General features: G+C 50.2%; 3 protein-coding genes across 4 annotated transcripts in view; 2 read left to right on the forward strand and 1 right to left on the reverse strand.

Annotated features, from left to right (window-relative positions):
* LOC308057528 (ribosome-binding protein 1-like) overlaps positions 1 to 15,494 on the reverse strand; it is a 72,280-nt gene that overhangs the window by 13,622 nt on the left and 43,164 nt on the right. The window lies entirely within an intron of this gene.
* LOC308057525 (hydrocephalus-inducing protein-like) lies at positions 23 to 4,036 on the forward strand. The gene is made up of 6 exons (XM_080411606.1): positions 23 to 330; positions 827 to 995; positions 1,275 to 1,513; positions 1,836 to 1,950; positions 2,594 to 2,798; positions 3,156 to 4,036. Exons 3-6 carry the CDS (start codon positions 1,278 to 1,280, stop codon positions 3,977 to 3,979), a joined length of 1,380 nt encoding a protein of 459 aa, XP_080267732.1. The 5' UTR covers positions 23 to 330; positions 827 to 995; positions 1,275 to 1,277; the 3' UTR covers positions 3,980 to 4,036.
* LOC308057526 (hydrocephalus-inducing protein homolog) lies at positions 4,022 to 9,897 on the forward strand. Of its 2 annotated transcripts, none has more exons than XM_080411607.1 (7): positions 4,022 to 4,155; positions 5,116 to 5,308; positions 5,850 to 5,958; positions 6,544 to 6,807; positions 7,389 to 7,534; positions 7,876 to 8,097; positions 9,282 to 9,897. In XM_080411607.1, exons 1-7 carry the CDS (start codon positions 4,049 to 4,051, stop codon positions 9,444 to 9,446), a joined length of 1,206 nt encoding a protein of 401 aa, XP_080267733.1. In that variant the 5' UTR covers positions 4,022 to 4,048; the 3' UTR covers positions 9,447 to 9,897. The 2 variants fall into 2 exon arrangements, with proteins under 2 accessions (XP_080267733.1, XP_080267734.1); XM_080411608.1 differs by having other exon boundaries at positions 7,392 to 7,534.

Consider the following 15,494-nt stretch of genomic DNA (forward strand, 5'->3'; position numbering starts at 1 on the left):
GCTCATGTAAATCTCCCCTCCTCCAGTTCAAAGCCATTGCCCCCTGTCCTGTCACTACAGCCCCCCAGGAAACACCTGTCCCCACCTTTCTTATAAGCCCCATTTCAGTATTGAGAGGCCAATTGAAATTGGCCTGGAAGTGTTGAAATATCTGTCTTGTCACTTGGTGTGGTCTGTAGCAGCTCACAAATACTCCCCGTTTCTTGCCTGGCTCTGCGGGTTTTCTGCAGGTGCAGGTGGCACCGTGGATTTTGGAGTCCTGAAAGTCCTGGGTGATGCGAAGCAAGTGCTGACTCTGAGGAACAAGGGGAAGTACGAGATTGCGTACAGGTGGGTCCAGCTGCCTGGTCTGTGAACGCGTGGTGCCACCATCTGCCCAGGCCTGCCTTCTCCTCCTGCCCATGGCTAGAACCGCTTCCCGTGCTGGCTGCCTCGTGGTCTGGTTAAATAAAAAGCCCGGGCTCCCTAATCTCAAAGACTTTAAGGGAGAATGCAGCCCCACACCAGAAGTCCTTCACAGCTGAGCAGGAACCAGAAGGAGAGGCCCTGAAATTGAAGCCACTCACTGCTGAGATCCATTGCCTTCCTCTGAGGGGCAGCTCCTTTCTCTTTATGACTCTTTAAAGGAGGGGATGAGAAAATTGGCTGTCGAGGTTAGTTTGCAACACTCATGATGGTCTGCACTCTCTCAAGATCTGAGATTCCCCAAGCAGAGCTGGACTCTTTCCCTTTTAATTTTTTTATGGTCTTATGTCAAGTCCTGGCTGTGCTGGTGGCACTTGTACTTTTAACTGCAGAGGTCTTTGTTCCTTCCCTTTCTCCCCAGTTTCCAGCTGAAAGCTGCAGGCACCACCATACCAGACCTGGCAAGCCACTTCACTATCCAGCCGCAGAAGGGCCTGCTGGCTGCCTCCGGGCGCCCTGTGCAGGTCCAGGTGTTCTTCCACCCCAAGACGGAAGTGAATATCGAGGACAAACCCATCCTGCACTACCAGGTGAGCTGCCCCAGCCAGGCAGTGGTGGCACAGCACGTCTTGGGAGCGTGAGCAGGACAGGTGCCTTCTGGAAGGAGGGCTTTAGCTGGGTAATTCTCGTAGGTGACAGCAATGTCTCAGAAAACATTTGTGATGCTTCCTAAGCGGAGCTGAAAGTCTGGCTCCGGAGGAGGCGTTGAAACAGGGAGGATGAGCTGATGGGGACCTGGGATGGGATCAGGGAAGAGAGTCAGAGGCTGGCCTCTTTGCTGGTTTTACCAAGCCCTCCTCTGGCTGCAGGTGATGGAGCCCAGCATCTGCGGAGGAGGCGAGACTGTCGCCGTCATCCCAGTGAGGGTGTCGGCGAAAGCTGTGTTCAGCAAGTACAGCATTCACCCCGCCTCGCTCATCAACTTCGGTGCCATGGTGAAGGGCAGCAGGAAAACCTGCACCTTCATGCTGGAGAACAAAGGCAGCCTTGACTTTAAATTCCTCATCTACCGAGCAGACCAGGACGCATCCCGATTGCAAGAGAAAAGGTGAGAGAAGACCTGCATCACCTGTCCTGCCTGAGGAGGCACGACAGCGTGGCTGGTGTGTGACAGGCAGCCCAGACACCTGGGTTATTGTCCAGTTCACGTCACCTGCTTGTGAACAGGGAGTGGAAAAGTGCCTCAGTGTCCCCGTGTGTCGGGCAAAGCTGGTGATACAGCTGAGCTGTCTGTAAGCTGCAGGAGGTGCCGCCGGGGCTGCGAGGGGCAGGGAGGCTTTCCTCTGTGGGGAGGGGAAGGTCAGCTTTGGCTTCAGAGGAAGGCAGGGTGGGGGCTCAGCATGATGGATGTTTCTGCTTTCTCCTCTTAGTGGATGTCAAATGAAATCTGCCCACTCTGGCAAGAGTGAGAACTTACACCAAAGGACTTCCTCAGCCAAGAAAAGCAAGCGCTCGCTGCAGAAGGTTGCCAGCCCCTCCATGCAGGTGGGTGGCTCCCGCTCCCCAAGACACACTGCTGCGGGTGCTGGGGGAGGACGCTGATGGGGGCTCATCACCGTGGGGTGGGACATGGTCTGCACGATGGAGGTCCGTCATCTCCCAGCCACAAGCAGAGGCAGGAGCTGCTCAGTTGCACTGACAGTCCCGTGCTCTGGCTCAGACTTGGAGTTGTGGGGTCAAGAGAGAGGAGCAGGTCCCGTGTTTTGGTGGCTGCTAGCCAAAATAGGACTGTGAATACCACAGATGTGGGCACGTTCCTGTTTGAAGTCCCACTCCATAGATACCAGATGACCTTGTGTTTTCGTCTTCCCAGTCCCCTCCCTTCCCTCCCGTCACTTCTCACAGTTATTTCTGCTCTCCTGTTTTACCCCTGAGGCTGGAGGATCCCAGCTAGCACCTTCACCTTTTACACCCAAACTCCGTCCTCTGTGCCAGCCAGGATAGGCCTGCAGCTCCTCCTGGCTTGTCCCTCTCGTCCTGGGGCTGCCTCTGGGCCGTGGAGTCATCCCTCCCTGCCCTGGGACTGGGGGCTCGGCCTGGCTGGAGGTTGAGGGGTGGCGTACTCCTTGCTGGGGATGCTCAAGGCTGGGCTGCTGGACGTCAGCCTCTCCTGGGACTCTTTCTGCAGGCTCGCCTCACTCTAGGCATGTTCACGGTGTACCCTGGCTTTGGTTCCATCCCTCCTGGGGGCCAGCAGATGATCACGGTGGATTGCTCTGCGGAATCACTGGGGACGTGCGAGGAGCACCTGCGCATCGATATCAGCGACAGAGACCCCCAGGACAATCCCCTCGGCATCCCCTATACCCTGCTGGCTGAGTCCTGCCTCCCAGGTACGCCCCGTCCACAGGTTCCCACAGCCAGACCTGCTGCTGGTCAGCACCTGAACTTATTGCTTGGTTAGAGAGGCGCCCTGACCTTGAAGCTAAACCCTAAAATCCTCAGAGGTTCCAGTTCTTTTCAAGTCAGCCAGCGGGGAGAGGCTGGGAGGGATGCATGGAAGGATAAAAGGAAAGCAATACTCCTTGACTGGGACTGAGCTCCATCCTCGCAGCCGACTCCCCGCCCAAGGCTGGGTTTTGCAGTGACCTGGGCAGAAAGGGTTTATCAAGCCTTCCGAGAGGCCAGCAGGGTCCCAAAAAATTCATCAGGAATTCAGCATTCAGCCCTCCCTCTGCTCTGCTCCGCAGCATTTGTGGTTGATGACATCGAGTCCATCTTTGAGGAGCATCGAATCTGCAGCAACGTCAACCTCTGCCAGACCCCGCAGACGGTGCGAGACAAGGGTGTGTATGTCAGAGATGAGAACAAGTTTATCTTCACCGACGTTCGGGTTGGGCACCGGGCCACAGCTCGCTTCGAGATCCACAATGTCAACAAAGTCCCCTGCAATGTGGTCCTTTCCATCAAACCCATCGCCGGTGAGGTAAGAACAAGAGGCCAAGGTGACCGTTGCTCTTTACAGGCTGCGCTGCCTTGTTCTCCAGACTCGTTGCTTCCTCTTGCCCGCCCTAGTCCAGCTCCGTGCAGGTCAGGCTACAGGGGGGAGCAGCAGTGCCAGGGTGGCAGTTCTGAATTTGGCACGTCTCGAGCAAGGCTTTGGCTCACCGCTCTGGCTGGGTCTTTGGTGGGAGACCCAAACCCTTCTGCACATCTCTTGGAAGCCCGCTCAGAGGGGGCCTTTACTGGCCTGACGTGCCTGGGCTCAAAGCAGACCATTCCCTCAGGCTCCCTGGCCTTTTCCTTCTCTTTAAAGGCCAGTTTGAGGTTAGTTGCGGGGTTTCCGTGCAGTGCCCCCCTCCCTTGTGTGCTGGGGTGGCTGCCCAGTGCTCAAAGCCAGCTTTTGCGCTCCTGGGCTCCCTGTGCAAGGTCAGCACCGCTTTGGAGTCACCCCTGCGATGGAAGGAGCCTGCCCAGGGCAAGCAGGAAGGGAGACACGCTGTCTGGGGCTGTTCCCGGTGACGCATATAAGAATAAGACTGCGTACGGAACACTGAAGGATGTTTCCTCCTAACACGGCTCTGTGGGTTCCCCCAAGTTTCACAGCCCCATCAGTGACATTTTCAAGGTGGATCCCGTTCAGATGTGCGTGCCCAGCTGCTCCCACGCCTTTGCTACGGTGACCTTCACTCCACAGATGATGCAGAGCTACCAGTGCACTTTTGAGGCTTCCCTCGATGTCCTGGCGAGGTAACTCCCCCTGTGAAATCTGGGCGGGGGGACCTGCCTGATGGCTGCCCCTCCTCTGGGAGGAACCCGACCTCTTGTTAACCCTGATGCTCTCGGTAGCCTTAGGCAGAGTGCTTAGCATTAGAGAATAGAGGAGGCGGTAACTACTAGACAGAGTAGAAAGAGAAGGGGTTATAGCTTAGCCTCTGCGAGTGACTGTGAAGGCAGTGCAGCATTTGGTGGCCAGCTGGGAGTTAGTGAATCAGCAAGAAATGGAGATGTGCAACAGTTGAGCTGGGGCTTTCCAAGGACAAAGGTTTAGATGAAGCCGTTTCTGTGCCAGCCAGCCAGCGTGCATTATTTCCTCCTTGTTTCTGTTAAAATGAGATGATTGTATGTGATTACCTGGGGTATGTTAAGCTACTCTCTGTCAAAGGAGCGACTGGAGCCCTTCTAAAAGAGGAGCCCAGTTCCCCTGTCCTGGGACGTGTGTACCAGGGCTCTGACCGGCTCTTCCCCAGCCGTTTAGTGGCTGAGTCAGGACAAGTCAGCTTTCTGCTCTAGTACGCAATTCCTTTTTTAGCGTCCTTGGAAATAATCATTACTGATGGTGCCATTTATTTTTCCCTTCTTGCTTTTATACTATTTCCATGCTGCGCTCGTGCTTTTTGCATGTGTCTCATATCATCGCAGCCAGTGAATTTGCCATGTCTCACCTCTCGCCTCATTATTTACCTGCTGTGCTGCATGATTCAATTCAGTGACATGTTCTTTTACTGCTACTCTGGAAGGCTCTGGCTCTTCAGAGCTCTTGTGAATGGCCCTGATTGGATTGGGAGGAGGGGGGCGGAGGAGACCTGTGTCGTGGGGTACAGGAGCACCAGCCAGGGAAAATGCAGTGGGTGGCCCCTCTTTGTTGCTTGCCAGGTGGGAAATTGGTTAGTGCCGGCCGTCACGATCTCTCCTCTGCCTTTCCTGCAGCCCTGCAGCAATTAAAGCGCAAAGCCTGACCTTCGGTGTCAGTGGAGATGGGACTCTGCCTCGGGTGACAGTCCTGCGCCCAGTACTTCACAGTAAGAGAGGGAACCCTCTGCTGGTCTTTAAGAAGCTGTTGCTGGGTGATTCACAAAAGCTCCCTCTGGTCCTTCATAATGGTGGCACCCTACCTGTCCAGGTGAGGACCTGCTCAGGGAACGCTCTGGTCTGGGAACAAGTGCTTGTCTCGTGGAGAAAAGGTCCCAGGAAGCATGGCAGACCTGGAAACAGCTCTCAGAAATTCTTTTTAAGCAAATGACTGACTTGTAATTTCCAGGAAGAGAGTTCCTCTTGGAAATGCGATTTTTCTGACTAGCCTATCCTTTTCAGTTAAATACAGCGCAAGAAAGTTGGTGGGGTGTTTTCCCCCCATCTCTCTTCTCACGCTTTGATTCTCGGGTGGGCACGTGTGATGTCCTAGTTGCATTAGATTGTATTTGATCCCATTTTACTACACTTTAATGAAAAATTCTGTTCATTACTTTTGTATCCCAGCGCCTCTGAACGCTTCTTTTTTCTGTCTAGTTTTACTTGAACTTTGTAAGTTTAGCTAAGAGCTGTGTTTGAAGCGGGGAAGCATGCTGGATGCCCCGTGCTGGACCAGCACCAGTACGGTGCCAACCCACGTGTCACCCTGTACCCACAGCAGTGTGGTTGTGCTCTGTGTTCCTTTTTCTCAGTTGACGATAGACCTGTTGGATGAAGCGGGAGTTTTCTTCTTGAAAGCCAGGCCCACCACACAATGCGTCTACCAAGCTGGGGGCGTGAAGGAGGACTCTCCTGCAGGAGGTAAATCCAGTAAGCGTGAAGCGCGGTCATCCACACAGGGGAGAAATGTGTGCCCTGCTCTTGGCTTGGCCAAGCAGCTGCCAAATGTTAGATGTTGTTTCTTCGCTGGGGCTCTCCGTACCCCCAGCTTTTCATGTGGACTCTGCGCACGGCTTCCTCCTAGAAAGTGGTTGGAAGTTTTTTCTGTTCCTCTGGACATGGTGGGTTGAGTTGCGGGGGGCTGTCACCACTTCAGCGGACCATCTGAGGTCTTTGCTGCATGTGGGAGTAGCAGCCTGAATGGAGGCAGCCCCTGAGCCCACAGCCAGCCAACAGAAGCCAAACCCATTCTTTGGCTCAGCTTTACGTGTGGCAGGAGCTGACTGACTGCAGTTTGAGTGAGCGCTGGGTGTTAACCTGTGTTTAAGGCACTTCAGCAGTGATACGCGTGGTGCTGTCGTAGCCTTGTGAACATAGGAGGAGGGTCTGGCACCATTGGTGGGAGAACCTGTGCTTAGAGGTAGCTGGGTTTCAACCCCTTACGCCCCACAGAAATATTTCAGCGGTACAGCTGTATCACTTGTCGCTGATTTCATTGCTGTGCAGAGAGGAAGCCTCACACCGCTCTCCTGGTCCTGCTCCGTGGGGAATTAGCAGAGTTTGACGTGCTTTTCAAACCCACCCTGGCCCAACGTGTGGAAGGCAGGATCCACTTGTCGGTGGTGAACAACCCGTATGAGGAGACCGACATTCAGCTGGTGGGCGAAGGCTACGAGGATGACTTCACGCTAGATAACATCCACGGACTGGTGGCAGACAGTGAGGAGGAGGAGAATGCTGAGGGCAATCTAGAGGAAGACGTAATTGAGGGTAAGAGAGGAAAGGCTGCCCAGGTGGATCAAGGAACAGGAAAACAGACGTTTCTGCTCACCCTGTGCCACGCACCTGCGGTCCAGCTTTAGCAGCCAGATCCTGCTGCCTTTTGTAGCCTGCAGAGGCTTAAGAGGCAGCTTGAGAGCAGAAGAGAAGATCGTCTGTCAAGGGAGAAGCTTGCAGGCTAGCAGGGAAGGGTCAGAGATACCCGCGTTCAGCTGAGTATCTCCAAAAGGAGGGCTGCCAGCCCATGGTATGCTATGGAGATGAAGCCCGTGTCTAATGATTTGTGCCCTCGATATACGCAGCCTGTGCTGTCACCCCCTGGCCTGGCGGTCTGGGAGCGTGCTGGCTCTGTGCAGAGGGGCAGTGCATGCTGTGCTGCGTGGCTCTGCACAGCCACAGCCACGGGTTTAGGGATGTGGCAGGGCGCTTCCATGGAAGCGGTAGGATGGGGAACTGCGTCTCCCCAGGGAGGAAGGCTTGGAGCAAGGAAGAGTTGGCCACGCCTGTCTCTGTGGAAGTGAGGGGGGCGGATGGACCTCAGGCACACTGAGACCTCCTGCTCTCATTCCTAGCAGCTGCCAGAGTGAATCACATCCCGTTCGGGGACTGTCACATCGGGAAACCCTACAGCGTGACCTTCACCATCACCAACCGCAGCAGGACGGAGGCGATGCGGTTTGAGTGGCTGGCAGACACCCCATTTCACTTCTCCCCCAAGGTGAGTTTGGATGGCTCTGCCTTTTCCCATTGCTCCAGCCCTGCCCGGCGGGTTCCCAGGAGCTGGCAGGGAGTCACCACGTACCGGTGAGAGCCTGTTTCAGTGCCACAAAGGAGCTGCAATCCCTGGCTTAGCTGGCGCGGGGCTGTCAACCCCACAGAAAAGGCTCAGTGTTACGGGAGGTGGCATCTTTTGTATTTTCCTCTGTCAAACCCCAGATGAATACACGGTAAGAGGCAGATTCCTGGCACAGCTGCTCACCACATCGATCGATCTCTTTGCTGTCAGTCCTGCCCTTGCTAGTGATTCCAGTTAGGTCTTGGCTCTCTGGTTCTCCCTAGGTGGGACACCTCCATGCTGGCTGTGCTAAGGCCATCACAGTGACCTTGAAATCGGATGTCGCGGTCACCTTCAAAATGCACCCTGTGAAGTGCAAGGTGGCTAGGATCACCTTCCCGCTGCCGCCGGAGCAGATTAAAGACTGGGATGACTGCCTGCGCACCATCAAGTGGGTGGATACCACCATGAGGGGCCCAGGAGCCACGTGGCCTGTGAAGAAGAAGGTAAGAAACGCAAACAGGAAAAGCTAACGGAGCTGCTACAAAAAAACCCTGGCAGGCCACCATCTCTGCTGGCTGAGCAGCTCCTGCGTCCTCCTGACGTTTAATCCACCCGTGAGGTTCACCCGCAGTGCGTTTTGGGGGAGAGGCAGATGCAGTGACCTGTGACACCAACACAAAATGGGGAGGTCTTTTGACAAGACACGTTTAGCCACATGCAAACTACCGGTCTCTGCCAAAAGCTGAAGTGTTGCAACCTGTGTTGAACGGGAGGGCACATTTTACGATTTTATCACGTTTTGTGGTGTTAAAATTTCTTCGTCGACTTCAGTGCCTTTTCACCAACAAGGAGTTTAAGGCGCTGCACTCTGACTCTTGTTTTGGAGTGGAGAGCCACACTAGTGCTCTTGTGTGTGCGCTGGCCAGCCCACCGGCACATGGCGGGTGAGCTGTCAGCTCTGCCTACACCGATAGCAGAGATTTTGGTGGTGGTGCCCATGTTGTGTGGGATATCTCATTGTGGAGCAGCCCAGGTGCTGCGTGGCAGTCGTGCAGCAGTCTGGAGAAGCATCGCTCCAGAAAGTGCCACACACACGTACCTGGCACGTGTTCCTCCCTAGTTTCTGAGCCTTTTTAAGACCTGTAAACCACACTTCTTCCCCATCAGCAGCAGCAGTCGGAGGCTTTCCTAGTGAGTTCGTCCCCATTCCAAAATGCCCGTCCCCAGCCCTCACCAGCGTGGCTGTTGCCCCACACATGGTGTCTGGAAAGCACCTCCCGCTAAGACAAGAGGGAAAAGGTGCTTTCTGGTTTTGTTCAGTCTTGGGGTTCTCCATCCACAGAACTCCCACAGGGGAACTTAATCCTAATTTAGAGGCCTGCTGGATCTGTAGCGGGCCATGAAAAAGGTCTGACACTCTACAGGGTTGAAACACAGGGACAGGTACCTATGACCCAGTCATTGTCCCCATGGGTGTATTCTCAGTCATGGTGGTGATTATGGTGTTCAGTCGGTAGAAACAAACACTGTAATGGAAGGGTTAAATTTTGTCACCTTCCCGGGGAAATAAATGGGAATGGTCCTTTCTAGCCCCTGTACGTGGCTGATCTTGGAGGCCAAAAGCCTCCTCTTGCTCAGCCGGGCTTTCTAGGCTCTGCTCAGTGATTCTTCCCTTTCCTGTTTGGAGGTGATCGAGACAGACCCAGAACCAGCTCACACTGTCCTGGAGGAGAGCAGCCGTGAGGTGGAGCTTTGCCTCAGTGCTGTTGTCGACTACGCTGAGCTCAAGCTGGATACGGACACGATTCAGTGCAAGGAGACCTTGCCCTTCCAGACGAGGACATTCACGTGAGAGCCAGAGGCCAGGCAGGGACCCGTGCGTGGGAGCTGCCTTTGCCCAGGGCTGACCTGGTGCCTGCTTCGCCGGAGCTGTGCCGTGCTCTCTGGTGGCCTCTGCTTCTCCTTCTACTCGTGGTCTGGTGAAAATAAAGGCAATAAAGTGCCAATAAAGGCAAAAAATAAAACACTGACATGTTTATTGTTTGGCCACTTAATAAACCTCTTCTAATTTCTAACTGGGTGATTAGGCCTGGCGGGGGGTGGGGGCAGGGGTGTGTGTGCTGCTGCCTGCTGGTTCTGAGGTTTCAGCTTCCACACATCCTGGGTGCCTGGAGATGCCTCACATGTGGACTCGAGTCCCTTCTAGGGCTTTGTGTTCAGTCTCACCTGCTGTTCTTCTCTTTAAACAAATCATGTATTGTTTCATCCTGTCCAAGTCCTGGCAGGGTGCTGGGGCCTGCGTATCTGCACATAAAGCCAAGCAGGAGATGGTGGCCACCGTCCTGCCAAGGCGTGCCAGGAAAGGTTCAATTCTGCCATGCCTTTCTGCTGACAGCAACCATGGATTTGCTTCCATTGCGTGTTGCCTGTCCTCATCTGCTCGAGGACAGGTTTGCAGTCAAAATAATGTCAAACTGAGATGTAAAGACCAGAATAAGACCCTTGGATTAAGTCTCCTGGGCACCATGCCTGCCCTTTCCTCTTTAACCTCCAAACTTTGAAACACTTTGTCTCTGGGTAGCCCAGGGCAGTGGTCTAGACGTGGCAGAGTTACCTGGGGACAAAGATACTCCTGAGCATCAAGGAAGGGGTACCAGAAGCTCACCATACAGTGTTACTTTTCTACTTGCTTTGTATTTATTGGTCATTGTCTTTTCACTCCTCCTTCTTGCTTTTCAGTTCCATGCTGTCCAACACGGGGAATGTGGCCCTGGAATACAACCGGATGGCGGCTGTGGAGGACGAAAGGGCATTGAGCCACACTGGGGAGCTGCTTCCACCCAGTCTGGATGGTAAGGTGCTGCAGCGAATGAAGAGACGGGACACAGCTTGATGCAAGCAAGTTGTCCATTTATTAGTGATTTTCTTACAATTACATATGTTTCTACCTTCTACATATTACACACTGATTGGTCAAATCTTAAGCGTAAAAAACACTGATTGGTTGATATTTAAGGCACACCGTTAGAACAATAGGAACTTATTAGTTTATCTTGACATAGCAATAATTTCTATTCCAAAGTTAGGGAGTTTCTTTCTACGCGGCTTTCTTGATTACATATTGGCGCCATCCGTTCCCTTATCTGGCTACTTGTTTCTCTGTCCGCCTGGCTGCCTCCTCAGCTGTAGCGGCTCAGGGGTCTGCAGTTGGCTTGTTCCTTGGTTCCCAGGGCTTGTGCCCTACAAGTTCTAACAAGTCTCTATTCATCAGGCTATCAGTACTTGGACTCTTGTCCTTGAGGCCTTGTCCTACATCTCCCCCTTCCTGTTGCACAAAAAGAACCCCTGAAATCAAATGAGTTATTAATTTTTGTAAGCATTGTAAAAGACAAGGTATAAGTAATAAAACAAACAAAAAAGCAACTAAAGCATATATAATCATCTTCACTAAACTTCTTAACCATCCTGAAATGCCCCAACCACTGAACAGTTTATCTAACCAATCCCAAGTATCACTTTGTTGAAGGCGAGAAACTCCATCCCTCAATCTTTGGATGCTAGCATGAATTGATTCCGAATGATCTGAAAGGTTCATGCAACACATCCCTTCAAACTCTTCACAACCATGACCTTGTGCCAGAAGCAAAAAATCTATTGCAGCTCTATTTTGTAATGTCGCGTGGCGAACACTATCAACATCTAATAAAAGACCAGACAGGGCACTGCTTGTGGCATTAGTTTGTTTGGCAAGCCAACAGCCAAGCTTATCTAATGTTGCCAGAGCCTTTCCTGCAGCAGCTCCAGGCAACAGAAGAGATGCAATAAAGCGTTGGCCAAAGGACCAAAATTGCATGTTATCATCACAGTCGGAGGCAAATGCATGAACGCCACGCTTTGTCCTTCGAGAGTAGCAATGTTGTAAAATCATAGATGTGTTAGGAGTCAGGACGGAAAGTCGCCCTAAGCTACACGGACCTCCTTTTATATGAGAAGGAATGACAGGCCATGCTCTATCACCACAAATAAAAAATACTCCAGCAGGTAGTGAGAGCGGAGCATTGCTAGATTTAGACAAGTCGTTAGCAGTGTAATTACACCAGATACTTGCATTTCTAAAAACAGGATGAGTAGGGGAAACGTCCCATGCCCTAGATTGATTCTTTCCCATGTAGTTAAATTTTATGCAAAAATCCATTTTTACAGAACCAAGGAGTTCAATTTCTTGTGGTTCCAAAGTGGCCAGTGGGAGATGGGGTATCCATACATCCCAATTGTCTGTCACATTTTTTGATACGTTTTTGGGTGGAAAAAGACTTTGAAGGTCCCTAGGTATAGGCCATTCATCTAATGGTAAGCCCACAAGACATGTGGGAAAAGGCTGATCCGGAGTGGCCATAGCAAGACACAGAGTATCCTGTCCAGTCAAGTTCGCCAACGTGACCCAAACATTTACCTTTGGTAGAAAAGGGGGATAAGAGCCACCTTCAATAGGCCAAGGTCCAGGTATGAACATCATTATCCATATTACTGACAACACTTGTTTCTCTTTTTCTTTTTCCATCGTCGTTTTACAACCAGCCATTCTTCTGGTCGTACTGTCCATGACCGAGGCACTGCAATTGATTGTCCACACTCTAATCCTACAGTAATGTTCTTGTTAATATTATAAATTCTGCTTGCTAATACAATATATTGAAACAACAACTGTGCAATAGCCCGTACTTCTAGGCTTTCAATCAATGATAAAAAATTTGCAAAAACTAAGTTTGGCAAAATCTCAGAACCTAACCCTGTAACTCCCTCTAATTCCAAAAGAGGTTTTCCCATAAAACGTTCAGCCCACTGTATACGATTAAACCTTAATATTTGATTATTACACTCAGAACACATCCAATGACCCCATCTGTCCCTTAGTCTTACAACTCACCAGCGATCGTGATCACAGAGTTCACGATGAACCTTGATCCACGGTCGACAAGATGGTCCATGTTCATAGCAACATAACTGTAGAAATCGAGACGCTGTCCAATCTGGTTCATGACAGTGTCGTTGAAAGTCGATGTAACGGAAGATAATATCTGCTAGTGGTGCCGTCAGTGCGTTGGGGATCTGGACTGGTCCAAACGTATTACCTTTGTTAAGTGGTTTAATCCAGGGCGATATTGTCCGTTCCAAGCGCTGTAAAAAGTGAAATCTAGATGCTACATCCTGAATTTGTTTACCTGACATTAATGCAAAACAGAAATCCTCACACAGTTTTTATTTCATTCTGTAGGGTCGGTGTCGGTATCAGTTGTCTGCGGTAAAGGTTCACGGAAAGGTCGTACATTCTTTGCTGGGATCCATCTGGGTCCTTTTTCTGTGGAGACACAAGCATAACCTTTTCCCCATGTAACAAGAGCATATGGTCCCATAATTTTACCTGTTTCTGGATCTCGAACCAATACTGGGGCTTTAACCCGTGCCTTGAAGAAGGTATTTGCAGTAAAATGTCGAACTGTCGGGGGGTTGTTATCTATTAAAGAACAATTTAAAAAATTAAAAACATACAATGCTTTCTGTAACCGTTCCTCTGGAATAGCCATTCCCATTCCCCCTTTTTGTTGTTGTAATAGATGTTTTAGCGACTGATGAGACCGTTCAATGAGAGATTGACCAGTGGGGGAATGAGGAATGCCAGTAATATGAGTTATACCCCATAGGGCAAAAAAGGTTTTTATAGTTGTTGAAACATAAGCTGGACCATTATCTGTCTTTATCTTTAAGGGAATACCCAAAGTATCAAAAGCACGCATTAAATGTCTACGAACATCTCGTGCCTTTTCTCCTGTGTGACAAGAGGCAAACCAGGCACCTGAAAATGTATCAATGGAAGAGTGGATATATTTAAGGTTACCAAATTCAGAATAATGTGTGACATCTGTTTGCCATAATTGTAGGCTTTGTAATCCTCTAGGGTTAACTCCTGCAGCAATTGATGGGAAAGAATGTTTTTGACAATCAGGACAGACAGCAATAATATTTGGCGCTTGTTGAGAAGGAAGGTCAAGCTGTCGTTTAAGAGCTCCAGCATTTTGATGGAAAAAAGAGTGACTTAGTTTAGCTTGTGCAATGTGGTCTGGCAATACTTGAACTGGTAACGTCAATAGATCAGCTCGTCGATTGCCTTCTGCAAGAAAACCAGGTAGTGAGGTGTGAGACCTAATATGCATAACAAAATAAGGTGCAGATCGAGAGTCCAAAAGGAAAATAAGTTCCTGTAACAGGGTAAAAAGTTGTGAATGTGAAACATTCCGCAGCACAGAAGCTTCGGCTTGTGTAACAACAACTGCAATATAAGCAGAATCAGTAACAAGGTTGAGTGGTACATTCCATTTTCGGAAAACACGAACAACTGCATTCAGTTCTACTATTTGAGGTGAACCGGAGACTGTCTCTATGTCCGAGTCCCATTGTCTCTGTTGATCATCCCACCATAGGAGAACAGATTTATGTGATTTGCCTGATCCATCTGTAAAGACAGTAAATGCCTGTAAGGGTTGTTTGCTTCTTTTGGGTTTTAACATCAGACGAAAGTCAATGTTAAACAGTTTGTGTGAAGGTGGATGAGAAGTTATTTGACCTGTATAGTCAGCAAGTGCCATAGCAAAGGTGTCTGATTGCTGATAAAGCCATTGTAAGTATACTGTTGTTATTGGTAGACAAATACAGACAAAATCCTTCCCTGATAAGGTTAACAGGCGTGATCTAGCTTGAACAATCAGAGAGGCAAACATTTCATGTTGTGTCAAAATAGTTTTTGTAGACTGGTTAGGTAAAAAGATCCATTCAGTAATCGACAGGGGGTCTGAGTTCTGAAGGTCCCATTGAAATATCAGGGCATGAGGCTGTCGTGCAGGGTTTAAAATAATCAAGTAAAAAGGTAGTTCAGGAGCCCATCGGTGGGCCTGTCGAGAAGCGATAGCTGAGGCAACCTTTTGTAAAGATGTATCTGCTTCAGAGTTAAGACTACGTGGAGAACAAAGATTAGTGTCCCCTTTTAGTAGGTCAAACAAAGGACCCAAGTCTGTATTAGAAATTCCCAATAATGGTCGAACCCAATTTATTGTTCCCAGTAATTTCTGTGCATCATGCAGGTTTCTTACATTGGTATTGATCTGCAATGGTTGAGGAACAATACTTTGTGCTCTTATTCGCCAGCCCAGATATTTCCAAGGGGGAAACTTCTGGACCTTTTCTGGTGCTATAGAGAGACCTGCCGAATTCACGGCATCTGTGACAAGGGCTACAGCTTTCTCCATGACTTCGTGATGTTGTGCTGCCACTAAAAGGTCATCCATATAATGATACAATAACACAGTAGGCATAGCATTTTGGACAGGACTGAGTATTTTTGCAACATACCATTGACACATTGTAGGGCTATTTTTCATACCTTGTGGCAGTCCAACCCACTGATATCTCTGCAATGGAGCTTGCATGGTGATGCTTGGAAATGAAAAGGCAAATTTCGGGGCATCATCTGGATGTAACGGGATACTGAAAAAACAATCTTTAAGATCTAGGACAGTTAGATGCCAATGTCGAGGGATCATAGTCGGGGATGGGAGCCCGGGTTGGAGGGCTCCCATATCTTCCATAGCATCATTAATTTTTCTAAGATCATGGAGCAAGAACCACTTGCCAGTTTGTTTTTTAATAACAAAAACAGGTGAATTCCATGGGCTAGTAGAAGGTACAATGTGTCCTTGGGACAGTTGTTCTGAGACTAAGTTTTGAAGTGCGCGAAGTTTTTCCAAAGAAAGGGGCCATTGATCCACCCAAATAGGAACATCAGTTTTCCAGGTTATTTTTAGGGTGTCACGCACTTCAATGGCCCCATCTAAAAATGTGTACGGAT

The sequence above is a fragment of the Falco punctatus genome, assembly GCF_963210335.1.
Source record: "Falco punctatus genome assembly, contig: scaffold_22, whole genome shotgun sequence".
In the NCBI taxonomy this organism is placed as follows: domain Eukaryota; kingdom Metazoa; phylum Chordata; class Aves; order Falconiformes; family Falconidae; genus Falco; species Falco punctatus.